The sequence below is a fragment of the Macaca mulatta genome, chromosome 15 (assembly GCF_049350105.2).
Source record: "Macaca mulatta isolate MMU2019108-1 chromosome 15, T2T-MMU8v2.0, whole genome shotgun sequence".
Taxonomy (NCBI): domain Eukaryota; kingdom Metazoa; phylum Chordata; class Mammalia; order Primates; family Cercopithecidae; genus Macaca; species Macaca mulatta.
This window is the reverse complement of record NC_133420.1, coordinates 20,198,125-20,211,150: the sequence shown is the minus strand read 5'-3', so window position 1 is coordinate 20,211,150 and position 13,026 is coordinate 20,198,125. Positions and strand designations below refer to the sequence as shown.

Genomic DNA, 13,026 nt, shown 5'->3' with positions numbered 1-13,026 from the left:
GCACAGTGGCTCACGCCTGTAATTCCAGCACTTTGGGAGACCCAGGCGGGCAGATCACTTGGGGTCAGGAGTTCGAGACCAGCCTCACCAACATGGTGAAGCCCCGTCTCTACTAAAAATACAAAAAATTTAGCCAGGTGTTGTCGTGCGCACCTATAGTCCCAGCTACTTGGGAGGCTGAGGCAGGAGAATCACTTAAACCTGGGAGGCCAAGGTTGCAGTGAGCTGAGATCACACCACTGCACTCCAGCCCGGGCAACAGAGTGAGACTGTCTCAAGAAAAAAAAAGGGCCTGGGGCCTGGGACTCCTGGAACCCAGCAGGGCCTGCCACATACTCCCGCTCTCCCTCCCCAGGCCCAGATGATCTTCCTCAACTGTGGCCACGTCTGCTGCTGCCAGCAGTGCTGCCAGCCACTGCGCACCTGCCCGCTGTGCCGCCAGGACATCGTCCAGCGCCTCCGGATCTACCACAGCAGCTGAGTCCTGCCCACCCACCTGGGCCTGGTCCTGGCCCTGCCTCGGCTGTTGTGAGCCCGGGCTCCTGCTCAGCCTTGTGCCAGCCAGACACGTATGAGGCCCCCCCTGCTCTGGGCCCCTTCCCCACCGCCCAGGAGCCCCCACCCTGAGCTCCAAGCATGTCTAGGCCAGGCAGAGGCGCTCCGAATCCATGACACCACTGTTCTAAATGGTCCCGGGGGCTGGGCTGGAGAGGCCGCTGCACCACCTCCCAAGCCTGGGAGCCAGCGCCCCAGCCTAATCACGGATCCGCTGTCCCCCAGCTGTCTTGACTGAAGGTCACCGCCCCTGCAGGAGCTTGGTCCTCATCTGGGGACCATGCACAGTCCTGTCCCACTCTGCATGTGGGAAGGGAGCAGGAGGGCCTGGCTAGGTGAGCGGAGGCCGACCTGGGAAGGCGTGCGGTGCAGGCCTGTACTCACAGTGGCACCAGCACCCCTGGGCCTCCCTCTCTGCTGCTCCCCAGCACCCTGGGGCCCTCCTGCTCTCCACATCTGTCCCTCCTTACCCCATGTAGCTCAGTCTGAAGCAGGAGTGTCAATAAACCTGTCTTCAGCGTGCTGCTGGCCTGAGTCATCGCTGGGTCCTCATGGGAGCCCAGGGAGGGGAGGGGACGAGGTCTGGGGATGGGGCTAGGGCAGAGGGCAGCTCTTCTCGGGGAAGGAGGCAGGAGCGCGCCGCACCTCAGTCCACCTCAGTCCAAAGGAGAGGTCAGGTAGGGCCATCTTGAATGTCGCGTTATCCCAGCGTCCCCTTCACAGGTGGAGAGACCGGGGCCCAGAGGCAGCCAGGGCCCGTGATGGCTGCGGCCTGTGCCTCCACGAGCAGAGGAGCCCTGTGTGTTCCGTTCATTATCCCAGTGAGGCAGCTGAGGCTAATTAGGGGTAAATGCCCAGGGCCTTGCAACTGGGACATGGTGATGCGGGGTTTGAGGCCCAGAAGCATCCTCACCCTCAAACCTGTGCAGTTGTGCAGGTTTGGTCACTGCAAATTCTAGGAGCCATATACACTTGCACTCGCTGCAGGGGTGCACGTTGATTACACGTTTTCTGGCAGATGGTGTTGAGCCAGGTGCAGCCTCTTCCTTGGGCTCGTGGCAGGCCTGCTCGGAGCACCTGGGCTCTGCCTCCAGCTTACTCAGTGGTCCTAGCCAGTGTTTGGGCCCCAGTTGCCCTCAGCTGCCCTATGCATTCAACACAGGACGTGATGCGGCCCTGACCGGCTGGTGGCCTCCAGGGGGCGCTGAGTGCTTGCTCCAAGTACAGTGCCCGCAGGAGCAGGCAGGAGCGTTCAGGTCCTGGGGTGGCAGAAAAATCCCTACGCCTGGGCCTGCTTCCCTCTCACTGAGATCATCAGTCCTGTGCACTGAATGGGGCGGGCGGACACCCTTTGTCGTCTGAGTCGTTTCCTGGGCAGGTGCTGGGTGGCCTTTTCCCACCCACAGTTCCCCCTCCTCCCAGCACCCTCCTGGGCTCAACTTGGCCAAGAGGGGAGGGACTGAGACAGGCGGGGCTACCTCCTGGAGCGCAGTGCTTTGCAGATCTCCTTACACTCACTAGGGCCCAGGGAGGCCTCATGGAGGAGTTCGAGGCTCAGTGACCTGCCACGGACAACAGCAAGGGACAGCCGCATCCCTGGTCTCGGGCCATGCAGTCCTGTGTTTTGCACCTCAGCCCTTGTTGACCAAGGGAGGCCCAGGCCCAAGCCCTAGGCCACCACGGACAGGCTGGCACCAGAGAAGCCAACATCCCCAAGGTGACTGGCTGCCACCCCACCCAGTAGGACATGTTCCTACCCACAGGTGGGGCAACCCACCCCCAACAGCTGCGGGGGCTTCAGGGGTGTTCCTGTGCCACATAAGCTCGGCCCAGGTTCCCCACCTTCCTAGGCCTCAGTTTACACATTGGTGAAATGGTAGTGACGACAGTGTCCACTTTCTAGAGCTCTCTCGAGGCTCCTGTTCCCGCACACAAAGCGCTTGGCCCACAGTGAGCGCTTGGTAAACAGTAGTGTGTGACTGGGAGCGTTGAAGGAGCCGGCATCATTGTTTGGATCCAGCCCAAGCCTGGGCCCACCTTGCTGTGGGCACCCCAGGGCCCTGAATGGCCTTGAAGCTGCTGCCTGCTGCCGTCCCTCTTGGCCTCACCATCGCCCAAGGCTGCCTGAGGGGCACCCGGCACAGGTCTGGCTGAGGAAGCTGCCTGAGCTGCCACCAGAAAGCAGGTCACCTTGGACAAGTCCCTTCTCGCCGAGCCTGTTTCCTCCTCTGTAAAATGGAATAAGAACTCAGATCATGGACATAGAGGCACGCAGTCAAGTGAGAAGCCCAGAAAGCCGAGCCATATGGGGGCCTAGACACAGTCCCCAGCCCAGGCCTCCCTGTCTCCTACCCCCACAGCACCACTCAAGGCAACTGGCTTTAAATAAAGCGTTTATTGATTAGTAGAAGCATGAACAGTGTGCATAATATTTTCAATACAATATCAGAGAGGGATGACGGGAACCCCTCAAAAGGCACTAGAGGCGCAGATCTTCGGTACAAGAGGGAAGAGATGCGCCAGAGACCAGGGCTGGGGGGCTGGGGGTCCCTGAGTGCCAGGCACCACCACACGTCCTGTGGGTCAAGGCCCCTCCTCTGGGGAGCAGGTCTAGGGCACGGAGGATGCAGGGCTGGGACGGGACCCCACCTTGGGGACCCTGAAGGAGTCCATTTCTGCCCTGCCCCCAGCAAAGCAGCCGTGGGGGAGGTCTGGGGGTCCTGGGGTGGGGAATGCCAGGCCTGGGCCCATCCTGGTTTGACCTTTGTCCCAGGAACAAGAAGCTAAGTAGGGACGACAGCCAGGCCCAGAGTGACTCACAAGGACATCCAAAGAGGGACTGGATTTTCAGGGGGAGGTGACTTGGTGACTGAGAGGCAGCACAGGTCAAACCCTAGCCTGACCCCAGACCCTCAGGGAGGGCCCCCCAACCCTGTACCCCTTAGGATCCCCGTCCGGCTCCCCAGACAACCACTGAGGACCTCAGGGTGGCCCACAGAAGACAGAACCCAGCTCCACTACACCCCTCGCTCCCGCTCCAAGCACCAGAGGGACGGGGACCAGAGGGAGACCAGGCGGGCGGGAGGAGGCAGGCTGGGGCCAGGAGAAGGGGATACACAGGACCATAAAACCTCAGGCTCCCCATAACCCTCACTCAGCCATCTCACTCACTCACTCCCTCCCAGCATCCCCCAGGATGGGGATCTCCTCCTTCACTCAGGACACTTCCCCTCCGCAGACCTGCACGTTCTGGGCCTCTCTAATTTCACCCCAGGCCCACCCACCCCAGGAGGCACCCCCTAAATCCCATCCCTCCCCGCAGCACCCCCAGCCTGGCTCCAGCCTGAAGACCGCCTCCTTCCCCTTCTCTCCAGAGCAGTGGGGAAAGCAAGGCTGGGTCCACCCCTAACTGCGGAAGGAGCAGGGCCGGGGGCCACTGCGCTCCCTTCTCGTGTCCTGGCCCAGCCAGCCCCTGGGTGAGTGGGCGGGAACCCACTGGCCTCACAGCAGCTTTCACCTCCCTCTCTCCAAGAAGGATGGCAGCACCCATGAGGGGATGGAGGCCACAGAAGAAGGACAGGAAGGGAGGGGCTCTCCAGCCCCCCAGCAGTGTCCCGCCCTCGGCACAAGCAGGAAAACCCCCAAAACCAGCCCCTGCATCTGAGATCATCCCACAGAAGAGAAAACAGGGAGCAAGAAAGTGTTGACTGAACCCAATAAAGTGACTCAGGTGGGCCCGCTCCCTGGTGGTGCCACACAGCCCTGCCCCGCCTCCACCCACAAGGCACAACACAGACCAGGGTATCCTCCTCAGAGCCAAGCCTGCCTGGGCCCAGACGGGAGCGGCCCGTGCCGTGTGCAGCAGCCAGGGACCCACTGGCCTAGAACTCAGTCTGCACCCCTGCGCTGTCCTCGGTGGTGGTGTGGAGGGCGGGGTGGCTGCTGGGGCTGGACACCTGCTCTCCAGTCTCCTGGTCGCTGGGCTTGGGGGGTCCAAGGTCCACAGCCTTTCCAGGCAGGAGATGCTGGAGGGGTGAGGCAGGCGGCGAGGAGGCCTCGGGGGCGGCCTCGGGCTGGGGGGTCTCCCCGGCAGGTGCCCCGTTGGGTAGGGGGCTGGCTGGCGGGGGGCTCTCAGCCCGCAGACCTTGGGCCAGCAGGCCTTGGATCTCAGTGACACTGTCCGGGGACGCAGGTGACGGTGACTCAGGGCTAGCCTCAAAGGGCAGCCCCACCTCCTCATCCTGGACCACAGAGACCACCTGCTTGGCGCGCCGTCGCTTTTCCGAGAGGGTGGCTGCCTCCGGGGTGCTGGGGCTGGGGCTGCCGCCCCCACCGCTGTTGCTGTACTCCTCGCCCCAGTCGATGGGGGCGCCCTCGGCCAGCAGGTGCAGGTTGGGGTCGCTGTTGTGCATGACCATGCTGTCCCGGTACAGGTTGTGCTTCCTCTGCACCGCGGCCTCCTTCACAGCTGCAGGGCCACAGGCGAAGGGTCAGGACACAGCACTGATCCCACAGCCGCCCCCATGCTGGACTCTGCTCAAAGGAGACCCGTCTCATCCCACCATGGGGGTCTGTGATTGGGATGTGACTTATTCCAGGCCTCATTGCTAAAAGCAGCAAGGCTGTGATGCTAACTCCAGGCCCAGACCACATGCCATCTAATCACTCATCCCAGCCTCCCAGCAAAGCCAAGGACACGAGAAGAAACTAAAGCACAGAGATGCAAGGCTGTCCGCTCCTGGGGCCACACAGCCAACGGTGGGCTTCACCCAGCCCCTACATGCAAGTCTGGCCTTTTCTTTGTGCCTTAGCTGACCCCCTCAGCTGCCACCACCTCTCAGCTGCCCCCCAGCATCCTCCTGGCAACAGTCCCCACCCCGGGACGGCACCCACCCTGCAGGATGTCCTTCATGACGGTCTGCAGCACCACCTCCTCGTACGTGTTTTCCACCAGGATGAACTTGGCAAAGTCCTCGAAGATCAGCTCCTGGAACCGGGGCAGCTCCTGCCCAGGTGGGGTGGCAGAGATGAGAGGTCAGGGCCAAGGGTAGAGGAGGTCTGTGGGCTCCACCCCCGACTTAGGGCCCGAACGGCTGGAGCAGGTGGGGGCCGCTCACCGACTTGCAGGTAGGGGCCAGCTTCTTGAGCAGGAAAGGGATGCTGACCTGCAGCAGCGCCTCCCGGAAGAACCTCTTCCGCACAGAGCTGCTGTCGTAGTCGTATTTCTGCAGGGAACGAGGGGGTCAGGGGCCTGCAGGTCAGTGGGCTCCACTGGCCCTGAGGGTAGGACGAGGCCAGTGGTCTGACCCAAGCCTCCGAGTCCTCCTCCGCACAAGAGGACCATGGCGCCTCCTTGCAGGGACAGCAATCCTGGTGGCGGCCGGGGATGGGGCTTGGGGCTTGGGGCTCGGCCTCACCTAGGACGGTCCGGGGCAGGGCGTGGGGCCGCTCACCTTCAGCACCCGCTCCAGGACCCGCTGGATGGACTTGCACAGCTCCTCCTTGGTGGGCCCCTTCCCCAGCTCCTGGTGCAGGAGAGTCTCGAACGTATACACAGCATTGTGCATTTGCTGCGGGGCACACCGCGGACACGTGAAGCCCCCAGGGTGACCACAGCCCCTTCCTGAGTCCTCATCCTCAGCCAGCCCCCCACCCCGAGGCCTGCCAGGGAGGCATGGCGAGCAGTCTGTGCCCACTCACTCATTCTCCCACTCACAGCGCTGCACACTCAGGCCAGTCCCTGCCTCAAGGCAACAGGAAACATGGGAAGGGGCCTGGGGGAGCAAGGAGAGCTCCCTGGGAAGTGAGTCAGAATTAGCCAGGTGGGCGGAGGCACAGATGTTCCAAGCAGAGGAGGAAAGAGTGTGCCAGGCAAGCGTGGCTACGGCATGACGGGACAGAGCAGAGGGGACCCCTCCTGGGCGAGGGGGCCTGTGGAAGGCGGTGGGCAGGGTGTGGAGTGGGGGTCGTAGCCTCGGGTCTACCTCCCGCATGTGGATCTGGGCTCGCTGCTTGAACACAGACGTGCTGGACACATCAAATCGCTGCTGCAGCCCGTCCAGCCGCAGCGACTCCATCTTCTCATAGCAGCTCTGCATCTTCAGGGGGTGGTATGCCAGCCGGGACAGCTTCTCCATGTACTGCAGGGGGCGGGCCGCGGAGGCTGAGCGGGGCCACTCTGTGGCCAGGCAGCCCCCCAACCACACACTTTGCCTGGGTCCTCAACGTCCAGGCCCTGGGGCTGGCGCCTGCTACCAGGGATGGCCACCTGGTGGTGGTGGCCACAAAGGTAAACCCAGTAGCGCCCAGGACAGAAGCATGAGGCTCTGAAGGCATGGAGGGCACGGTCCAGCGGCACAGCACTGTGGAGAGGCAGCCTAGGTGCTGGGAGAAGGCTCTCATCCCTTCTGAGGGGCTGGGTGACCTTGGGCAAGTCATTTACCCTCTCTGAGCCTCAGTTTCCTCAGCTTCAAAGTTGGGAGAGAGCTTTCATGTTCTCCAACGTCCTCTCCAGGTCTCAGATTCTGGGATTATTATGGTCTGTGGACTCCCCATTTCAGAGTATAAAGGAGGAAACTAACATACAGGATAAATTCGATCTGACAACTACGTGGGCTCCAGGCAGCCACCCCAAGATGGAGACTGTGGAAGGACATCCACCCCGACAGCCAGATAACTGAAGTAAGAGCAAAGGCTGTCTCCATGTGGACGGCGTGTGACTTGTGAATTCTGCCTTATTGATCTCATCGTTCACCCGAAGCCCGTCCATCCCTCTCCCCTTCTCTCCTTCCCTCCTTGTTTCCCTCCTTCCCTCTCTTCTCTGTTAAATTCTTTTCTATTTTAGCACCATTCTTGGTTTCTAAAGGCTGATGGCCAGGAGCTAATGTTCCCTCTTTCCTCTAACTGCAGGCCCCATGAGGACTCCAACAGCTCTGGCCTCACGCACGGCCTTGGTCTCTAGTCCCCAGCAGCCCCTCCCCGTCTACAGGGACGGCTTTGGAGGGGAACGGCTGCCCCGAGTCACACAGCCAGGGTCCTCTGGGACAGACCAGACCTACTCTCAGCAGACCCCCTCCCAGGGCTGGTGCCGGCCTCACCTCGCCCAGCTTGTCAATGCCGCCCTCGTTGATGACGTTCAGGTTCATGTCCGTGACCTCCTTGAAGAAGACGTCCCGCACCTCGGTGAAGCCCTGGCTGGTGGGCACCATCAGGGCCTCCAGAATGGACGGGATGTAGGGCTGGACGTGATTTCGCACACACACCTCGGCCTTGGGGAGGATGAAGGCTGTGCCCCGAGGGAGCCAGGTCAGCAGGGGCTCCCCAAGGAGCACCTCTCAGTCATCCCAGAGCCCAGGTGCTGGAGGCTACTGTATTACTATTATTATTATTTTTTTTTTTTAGATGGAGTCTTGCTCTGTTCACCCAGGCTGGAGTGCAGTGGCGCAGTCTCAGCTCACTGCAACCTCCACCTCCCGGGTTCAAGCGATTCTCCTGCCTCAGCCTCCTGAGTAGCTGGGACTACAGGCGCTCGCCACCTCGCCCAGCTAATTTTTTTATTTTTAGTAGAGATGGGGTTTCACCACGTTGGTCAGGCTGGTCTCGAACTCCTCACCTCGTGATCCACCCGCCTCAGCCTCCCAAAGTGCTGGGATTACAGGCGTGAGCCACCATGCCCAGCCTGTTATTATTTTATTTGAGACAGGTCTTACTCTGTTGCCCAGGCTGGAGTGCAGTGGAATAATCAAAGCTCTCTGCAGCCTCAAACTCCTGGGCTCAAGCAATCCTCCCACTTCAGCCTCCTAATAGTATTATCATTTTTATTTCAACTTTTATTTTAGATGCAAGGGGTACATTGCAGGTTTGTTCCATGGGTATGGGCAGGATTGATCTCATCACCCAAGCAGTGAGCACAGTGCCCAAAAAGTAATTTTTCAGCCCTCTCCCAACTCTCTCTTCCCATCAATACTATTACTATTATTAATTTTTGAGACAGAGTCTCATGCTGTCGCCCAGTGTGGAGTGCAATGGCACAATCTCAGCTCACTGCAACCATTGCCTCCCAGGTTCAAGTGATTCTTATGCCTCAGCCTCCCAAGTAGCTGGGACTACAGGTGCACACCACCAGGCCCAGTGAATATTTTTTGTATTTTTAGTAGAGACAGGGTTTTACCATATTGGCCAGGCTGGTCTCAAACTCCCAATCTCGGGTGACACGCCCACCTTAGCCTCCCAAAGTGCTAGGATTACAGGCGTGACCCACTGCACTTGGCCCCCATCAGTACTTTTAGTAGTAGTAGTAGTAGTAGTAGTAGTAGTATTTTAAGAGGCAGGGTCTCACTGTGTTATCCAGGCTGGTCTCAAACTCCCTGGGCTCAAGCGATCATCCTGCCTTGGCCTCCCAAGTGCTGGGATTACAGGCATGAGCCCCTGCACCTGGCCAATATAATTTTTTTTTTTTTTTTTTTTTTTTTTTGAGACAGAGTCTCGCTCTGTCACCCAGGCTGGAGTACGGTGGCGCAATCTTGGCTCACTGCAAGCTCCACCTCCCAGGTTCATGCCATTCTCCTGCCTCAGCCTCCCGAGTAGCTGGGATTACAGGCGCACGCCACCACACCCGGCTAATTTTTTGTATTTTTAGTAGAGACGGGGTTTCACTGTTGTTAGCCAGAATGGTCTTGATCTCCTGACTTCATGATCCGCCTGCCTTGGCCTCCCAAAGTGCTCGGATTACAGGTGTGAGCCAATATTATTTTTGAAGAAAACCACTGGGGGTAATATTAGCAAGCTGAATGATTCCAGAGAAATAGTAGATAAAGATGGGAATCCATGCAGGAAAAATGACAAGGGATTCTGAGATTGGACCCTGATCTTTCTGAAACCATTATGGCAACAAACTAAGAAAACTGCCATCTGACAAGAGATTAATCATCAGAATGCATAAGGAGCTCAAACAAGTCTATAGGAAAAAAATCCTAGTAATCCAATTAAAATGGGCAAAAGCTTTGAATACACATTTCCCCAAAGAAGACATATAAATGGCAAACAGGCATATGAAAAGGTGCTCAACACAAAACAGGCATATGAAAAGGTGCTCAACACAAAACAGGCGTATGAAAAGGTACTTGACATCACTGATCAGAGAAATGCAAATCAAAACTACAATGAGATGCCACATCACCCCAGTTAAAATGGCTTTATCCAAAAGACAAGCAATAACAAATGCTGATGAGGATGTGGAGAAAAGGGAACCACACCACAAGCTGTTGGTGGTGTGAAAGGAAAATATCTTAGGCCTCCAGAATTACGAAGTCAAGCTGGGAATTGCTTACAGTAAACCCGCCTCCCGTTCTATTCAAAGTCACCCCTCCGCTCACTGAGATAAATGCATATCTGCTTCCCTCCTTTGGAGAGGCTAATCATCAACTCAAAAGAATGCAACTATTTGTCTCTTTTCTTCCTATGACCTGGAAGCCCCGTGCCTGCATCGAATTGTCCTGCTTTTCCTTCAAGTTGTCCCATCTTTCCAGACCAAACCAATGTTCATTTTACTTTTTTTTTTTTTTTTTTTTTTTGAGACAGGGTGTCACTCTGTTGACCAGGCTGGAGTGTAGTGGCTCGATCTCGGCTCACCGCAGCCTCTGCCTCCTGGGTTCAAGCGATTCTCATGCCTCAGCCTCCTCAAGTAGCTGGGATTATAGGCATGCACCACCACATCCAGCTAAGCTTTGTATTTTTAGTAGAGATGGGTTTCACCATGTTGGCCAGGCTGGTCTTGAACTCCTGACCTCAAGTGATCCACCCGCCTCGGCCTCCCAAAGTGCTGAGATTACAGCGTGAGCCACTGCACCCAGCCCATTTTACATATGTTGATTGATGTCTCAGGTCTCCCTAAAATGCATAAAACCAAGCTGTGCTCTGACCACCCTGGGCACATGTCATCAGGACCTCCTGAGGCTGTATCACGAGTACCTGTCCCCAACTTGGCAAAATCAACTTTCTAATTTAACTGAGACCTGTCTCAAATGTTCAGGGTTCACAGTGGGAATGTAAATTAGTACAACCACTATGGAGAACAGTTTGGAGGTTCCTCAAAAAACTAATAGAGCTACCATATGATCCAGCAATCCCGCTGCTGGGTATATACCCAGAGAAAGGAAATCGGCCCATCACAGAGATATCTGAACTCCCGTGTTTGTTGTGGCTCTGTTCACAATAACCAAGATTTGGAAGCAACCTAAGTGTCCATGACAGATGAATGCACAAAGAAAATGCGGTACATGCCGGGCGCGGTGGCTCAAGCCTGTAATCCCAGCACTTCGGGAGGCCGAGACGGGCAGATCACGAGGTCAGGAGATCGAGACCATCCTGGCTAACACGGTGAAACCCTGTCTCTACTAAAAAAATACAAAAAACTAGCCGGGCGAGGAGGCGGGTGCCTGTCGTCCCAGCTATTTGGGAGGCTGAGGCAGGAGAATGGCGTAAACCCGGGAGGCAGAGCTTGCAGTGAGCTGAGATCCGGCCACTGCACTCCAGCCTGGACGACACAGTGAGACTCCGCCTCAAAAAAAAAAAAAAAGATCCAAGAACCCTCTCTCGGGGTCTGGATCGGGACCCCTTTCTGGTTACAGAATGAGTAAACCCTAGTATTTGATAGCACAACAGGGTGACTATAATCAATAATAATTTAATTGTACACTTAAAAATAACCAAAAGAGGCTGCACAGGTGCGATGGCTCATACCTATAATCCCAGCACTTTGGGAGGCCGAGGAGGGAAGATCACCTGAGGTCAGGAGTTTGAGACCAGCCTGGCCAACATGTTGAAATTCCATCTCTACTAAAAAGACAAAAATTAGCTGGGCGTGGTGGCATGCGCCTGTAATCCCAGCTACTCGGGAGGCTGAGGCAGAAGAATCGCTTGAGCCTGGGAGGCAGGCGTGGCAGTGAGCCGGGATCACACCACTGCACTCCAGCCTGGGCAACAAGAGTGGGGCTCAGTGTCAAAAAAAACCCACTAAACTAAATGAATATACTTGGGTTGTTTGTAACACAAAGGATAAATGCTTGAGGGGATGGATATTCCATTCTCCAGGACGCGATTATTACACATTGCATGCCTGATCAAAACATCTCATGTACCCCATAAATATGCACACCTACTGTGTACCCACAAAAATTAAACTTGAAAATAAATAAGAAAACTGCCAGCCCAGAGGTGTCAGCAGTGTTCCGCTAAGCTAGAAATAGACAAAAAAACGCCTTTGGGGTGGGTCTTGCTTCTTCGTTTGAACAAAGAACAACAGCAACGAAAACTACATTAGTAGATTTAATGAGCCTCTGCTTTTACAAACACGGGGCGATCCTCTCTGGAACGGTGTGGCTGGCTCTGCATAATTATGTAAAAGGCTTCTTCCTTGTGGGTGGGGACCATCTCCAGAACATTCTGACCACAGCATTTTCACCCCCATCCCAGCCCAGCTAATGTTCTTTGTTCCACACAAGAAATGTCAAGTCTGTGTCCTATCCAGCTCTCAACCAATACTCAGGGTCTGGGTAGTAAACAAGAACCCACAGGAGGCCGGGTGCAGCCGCTCCTGCCTCTAATCCCAGTGCTGCAGGAGGCTGAGGCAGGAGGATTGTCTGAGGCCAGGAGTTTGAGACCAGCCTGGGCAACACAGTAAGACCCCCCCACCCCGCCTTCTCTCTCTCTCTTTAAAAAATTTTAAAAAGAGACAGTTTTGCCCACCCAAGACCCTTCTCTACAAACAATTTAAAAATTAGCCAGGCGTGGTGGCATGCACCTGTAGTCCCAGCTACGCAGGAGGTTGAGGTGGGAAGATTACTTGAGCTCAGGAGGTCGAGGCTACGGTGAACCATGATTGCACCACTGCTCTCCACCTGGAAGACAGAGCGAGACTGTGTCTCTTAAAAAACAGGCCAGGCCTAGTGGCTCACACCTGTAATCCCAGCACTTTGGGAGGCCAAGGCAGGTGGATCACCTGAGGTTAGGAGTTCGAGACCAGCCTGGCCAACATGGCAAAACCCTGTCTCTAATAAAAATACAAAAATTAGCCGGGCGTAGTGGCGGGTGCCTGTAATCCCAGCTACTTGCAGGGCTGAGGCAGGAGAACTGCTTGAACCGGGGAAACGAGGTTGCAGTGAGCCGAGATTGTGCCCCTGTGCTCTAGCCTGGGCAACAGAGCAAGACTGCTTGTCAAAATGATAATAATAACAATGATAAAAAGGGCTGGGCACAGTCGCTCACACCTGTAATCCTAGCACTTTGGGAGGCCAAGGCGGGATTGCTTGAGCTCAGGAGTTTGATACCAGCCTGGGCAACATGGCAAAACCCTGTCTCTACAAAAAATACAAAAATGTGCTGGGCATGGTGGCATGTGCCTGTAAGTCCCAGCTACTTGGGGGGCTAAAGTGGGAGGATGGTTTAAGCCCGGGAGGTAGAGACTGCAGTGAG

At 56.5% G+C, this 13,026-nt stretch overlaps 2 protein-coding genes across 53 annotated transcripts in view; one reads left to right on the top strand and one right to left on the bottom strand.

The window, feature by feature from the left end:
• The window catches only part of LRSAM1 (leucine rich repeat and sterile alpha motif containing 1), a 54,477-nt gene extending 53,399 nt beyond the window's left edge, over window positions 1-1,078 (top strand). For 46 of the 50 annotated variants that reach the window (XR_013405446.1, XM_077967700.1, XM_077967698.1 and 43 more), the window contains one exon: window positions 356-1,078. Coding sequence is in view for 49 of the 50 variants with exons in the window: in XM_077967700.1 (XP_077823826.1) it covers window positions 356-481 (126 nt within the window). In the remaining variant the exon portion in view is untranslated. Of the gene's footprint in view, window positions 1-322 lie in introns of all 50 variants that reach the window. The other 4 variants (XM_077967659.1, XM_077967660.1, XM_077967658.1 and 1 more) reach the window with 1 other exon arrangement.
• Window positions 1,079-2,931: 1,853 nt separating this feature from the next.
• Window positions 2,932-13,026, bottom strand: part of NIBAN2 (niban apoptosis regulator 2) — a 72,858-nt gene continuing 62,763 nt past the window's right edge. The window contains exons 9-14 of one of the 3 annotated variants that reach the window (XM_077965228.1): window positions 7,653-7,840; window positions 6,540-6,695; window positions 6,009-6,125; window positions 5,673-5,780; window positions 5,449-5,560; window positions 2,932-5,023 (exon numbers count right to left, since the gene is read on the bottom strand). In XM_077965228.1, the coding sequence (XP_077821354.1) occupies window positions 4,437-5,023; window positions 5,449-5,560; window positions 5,673-5,780; window positions 6,009-6,125; window positions 6,540-6,695; window positions 7,653-7,840 (1,268 nt within the window). In that variant the 3' untranslated portion in view covers window positions 2,932-4,436. 3 annotated transcript variants of the gene reach the window in all.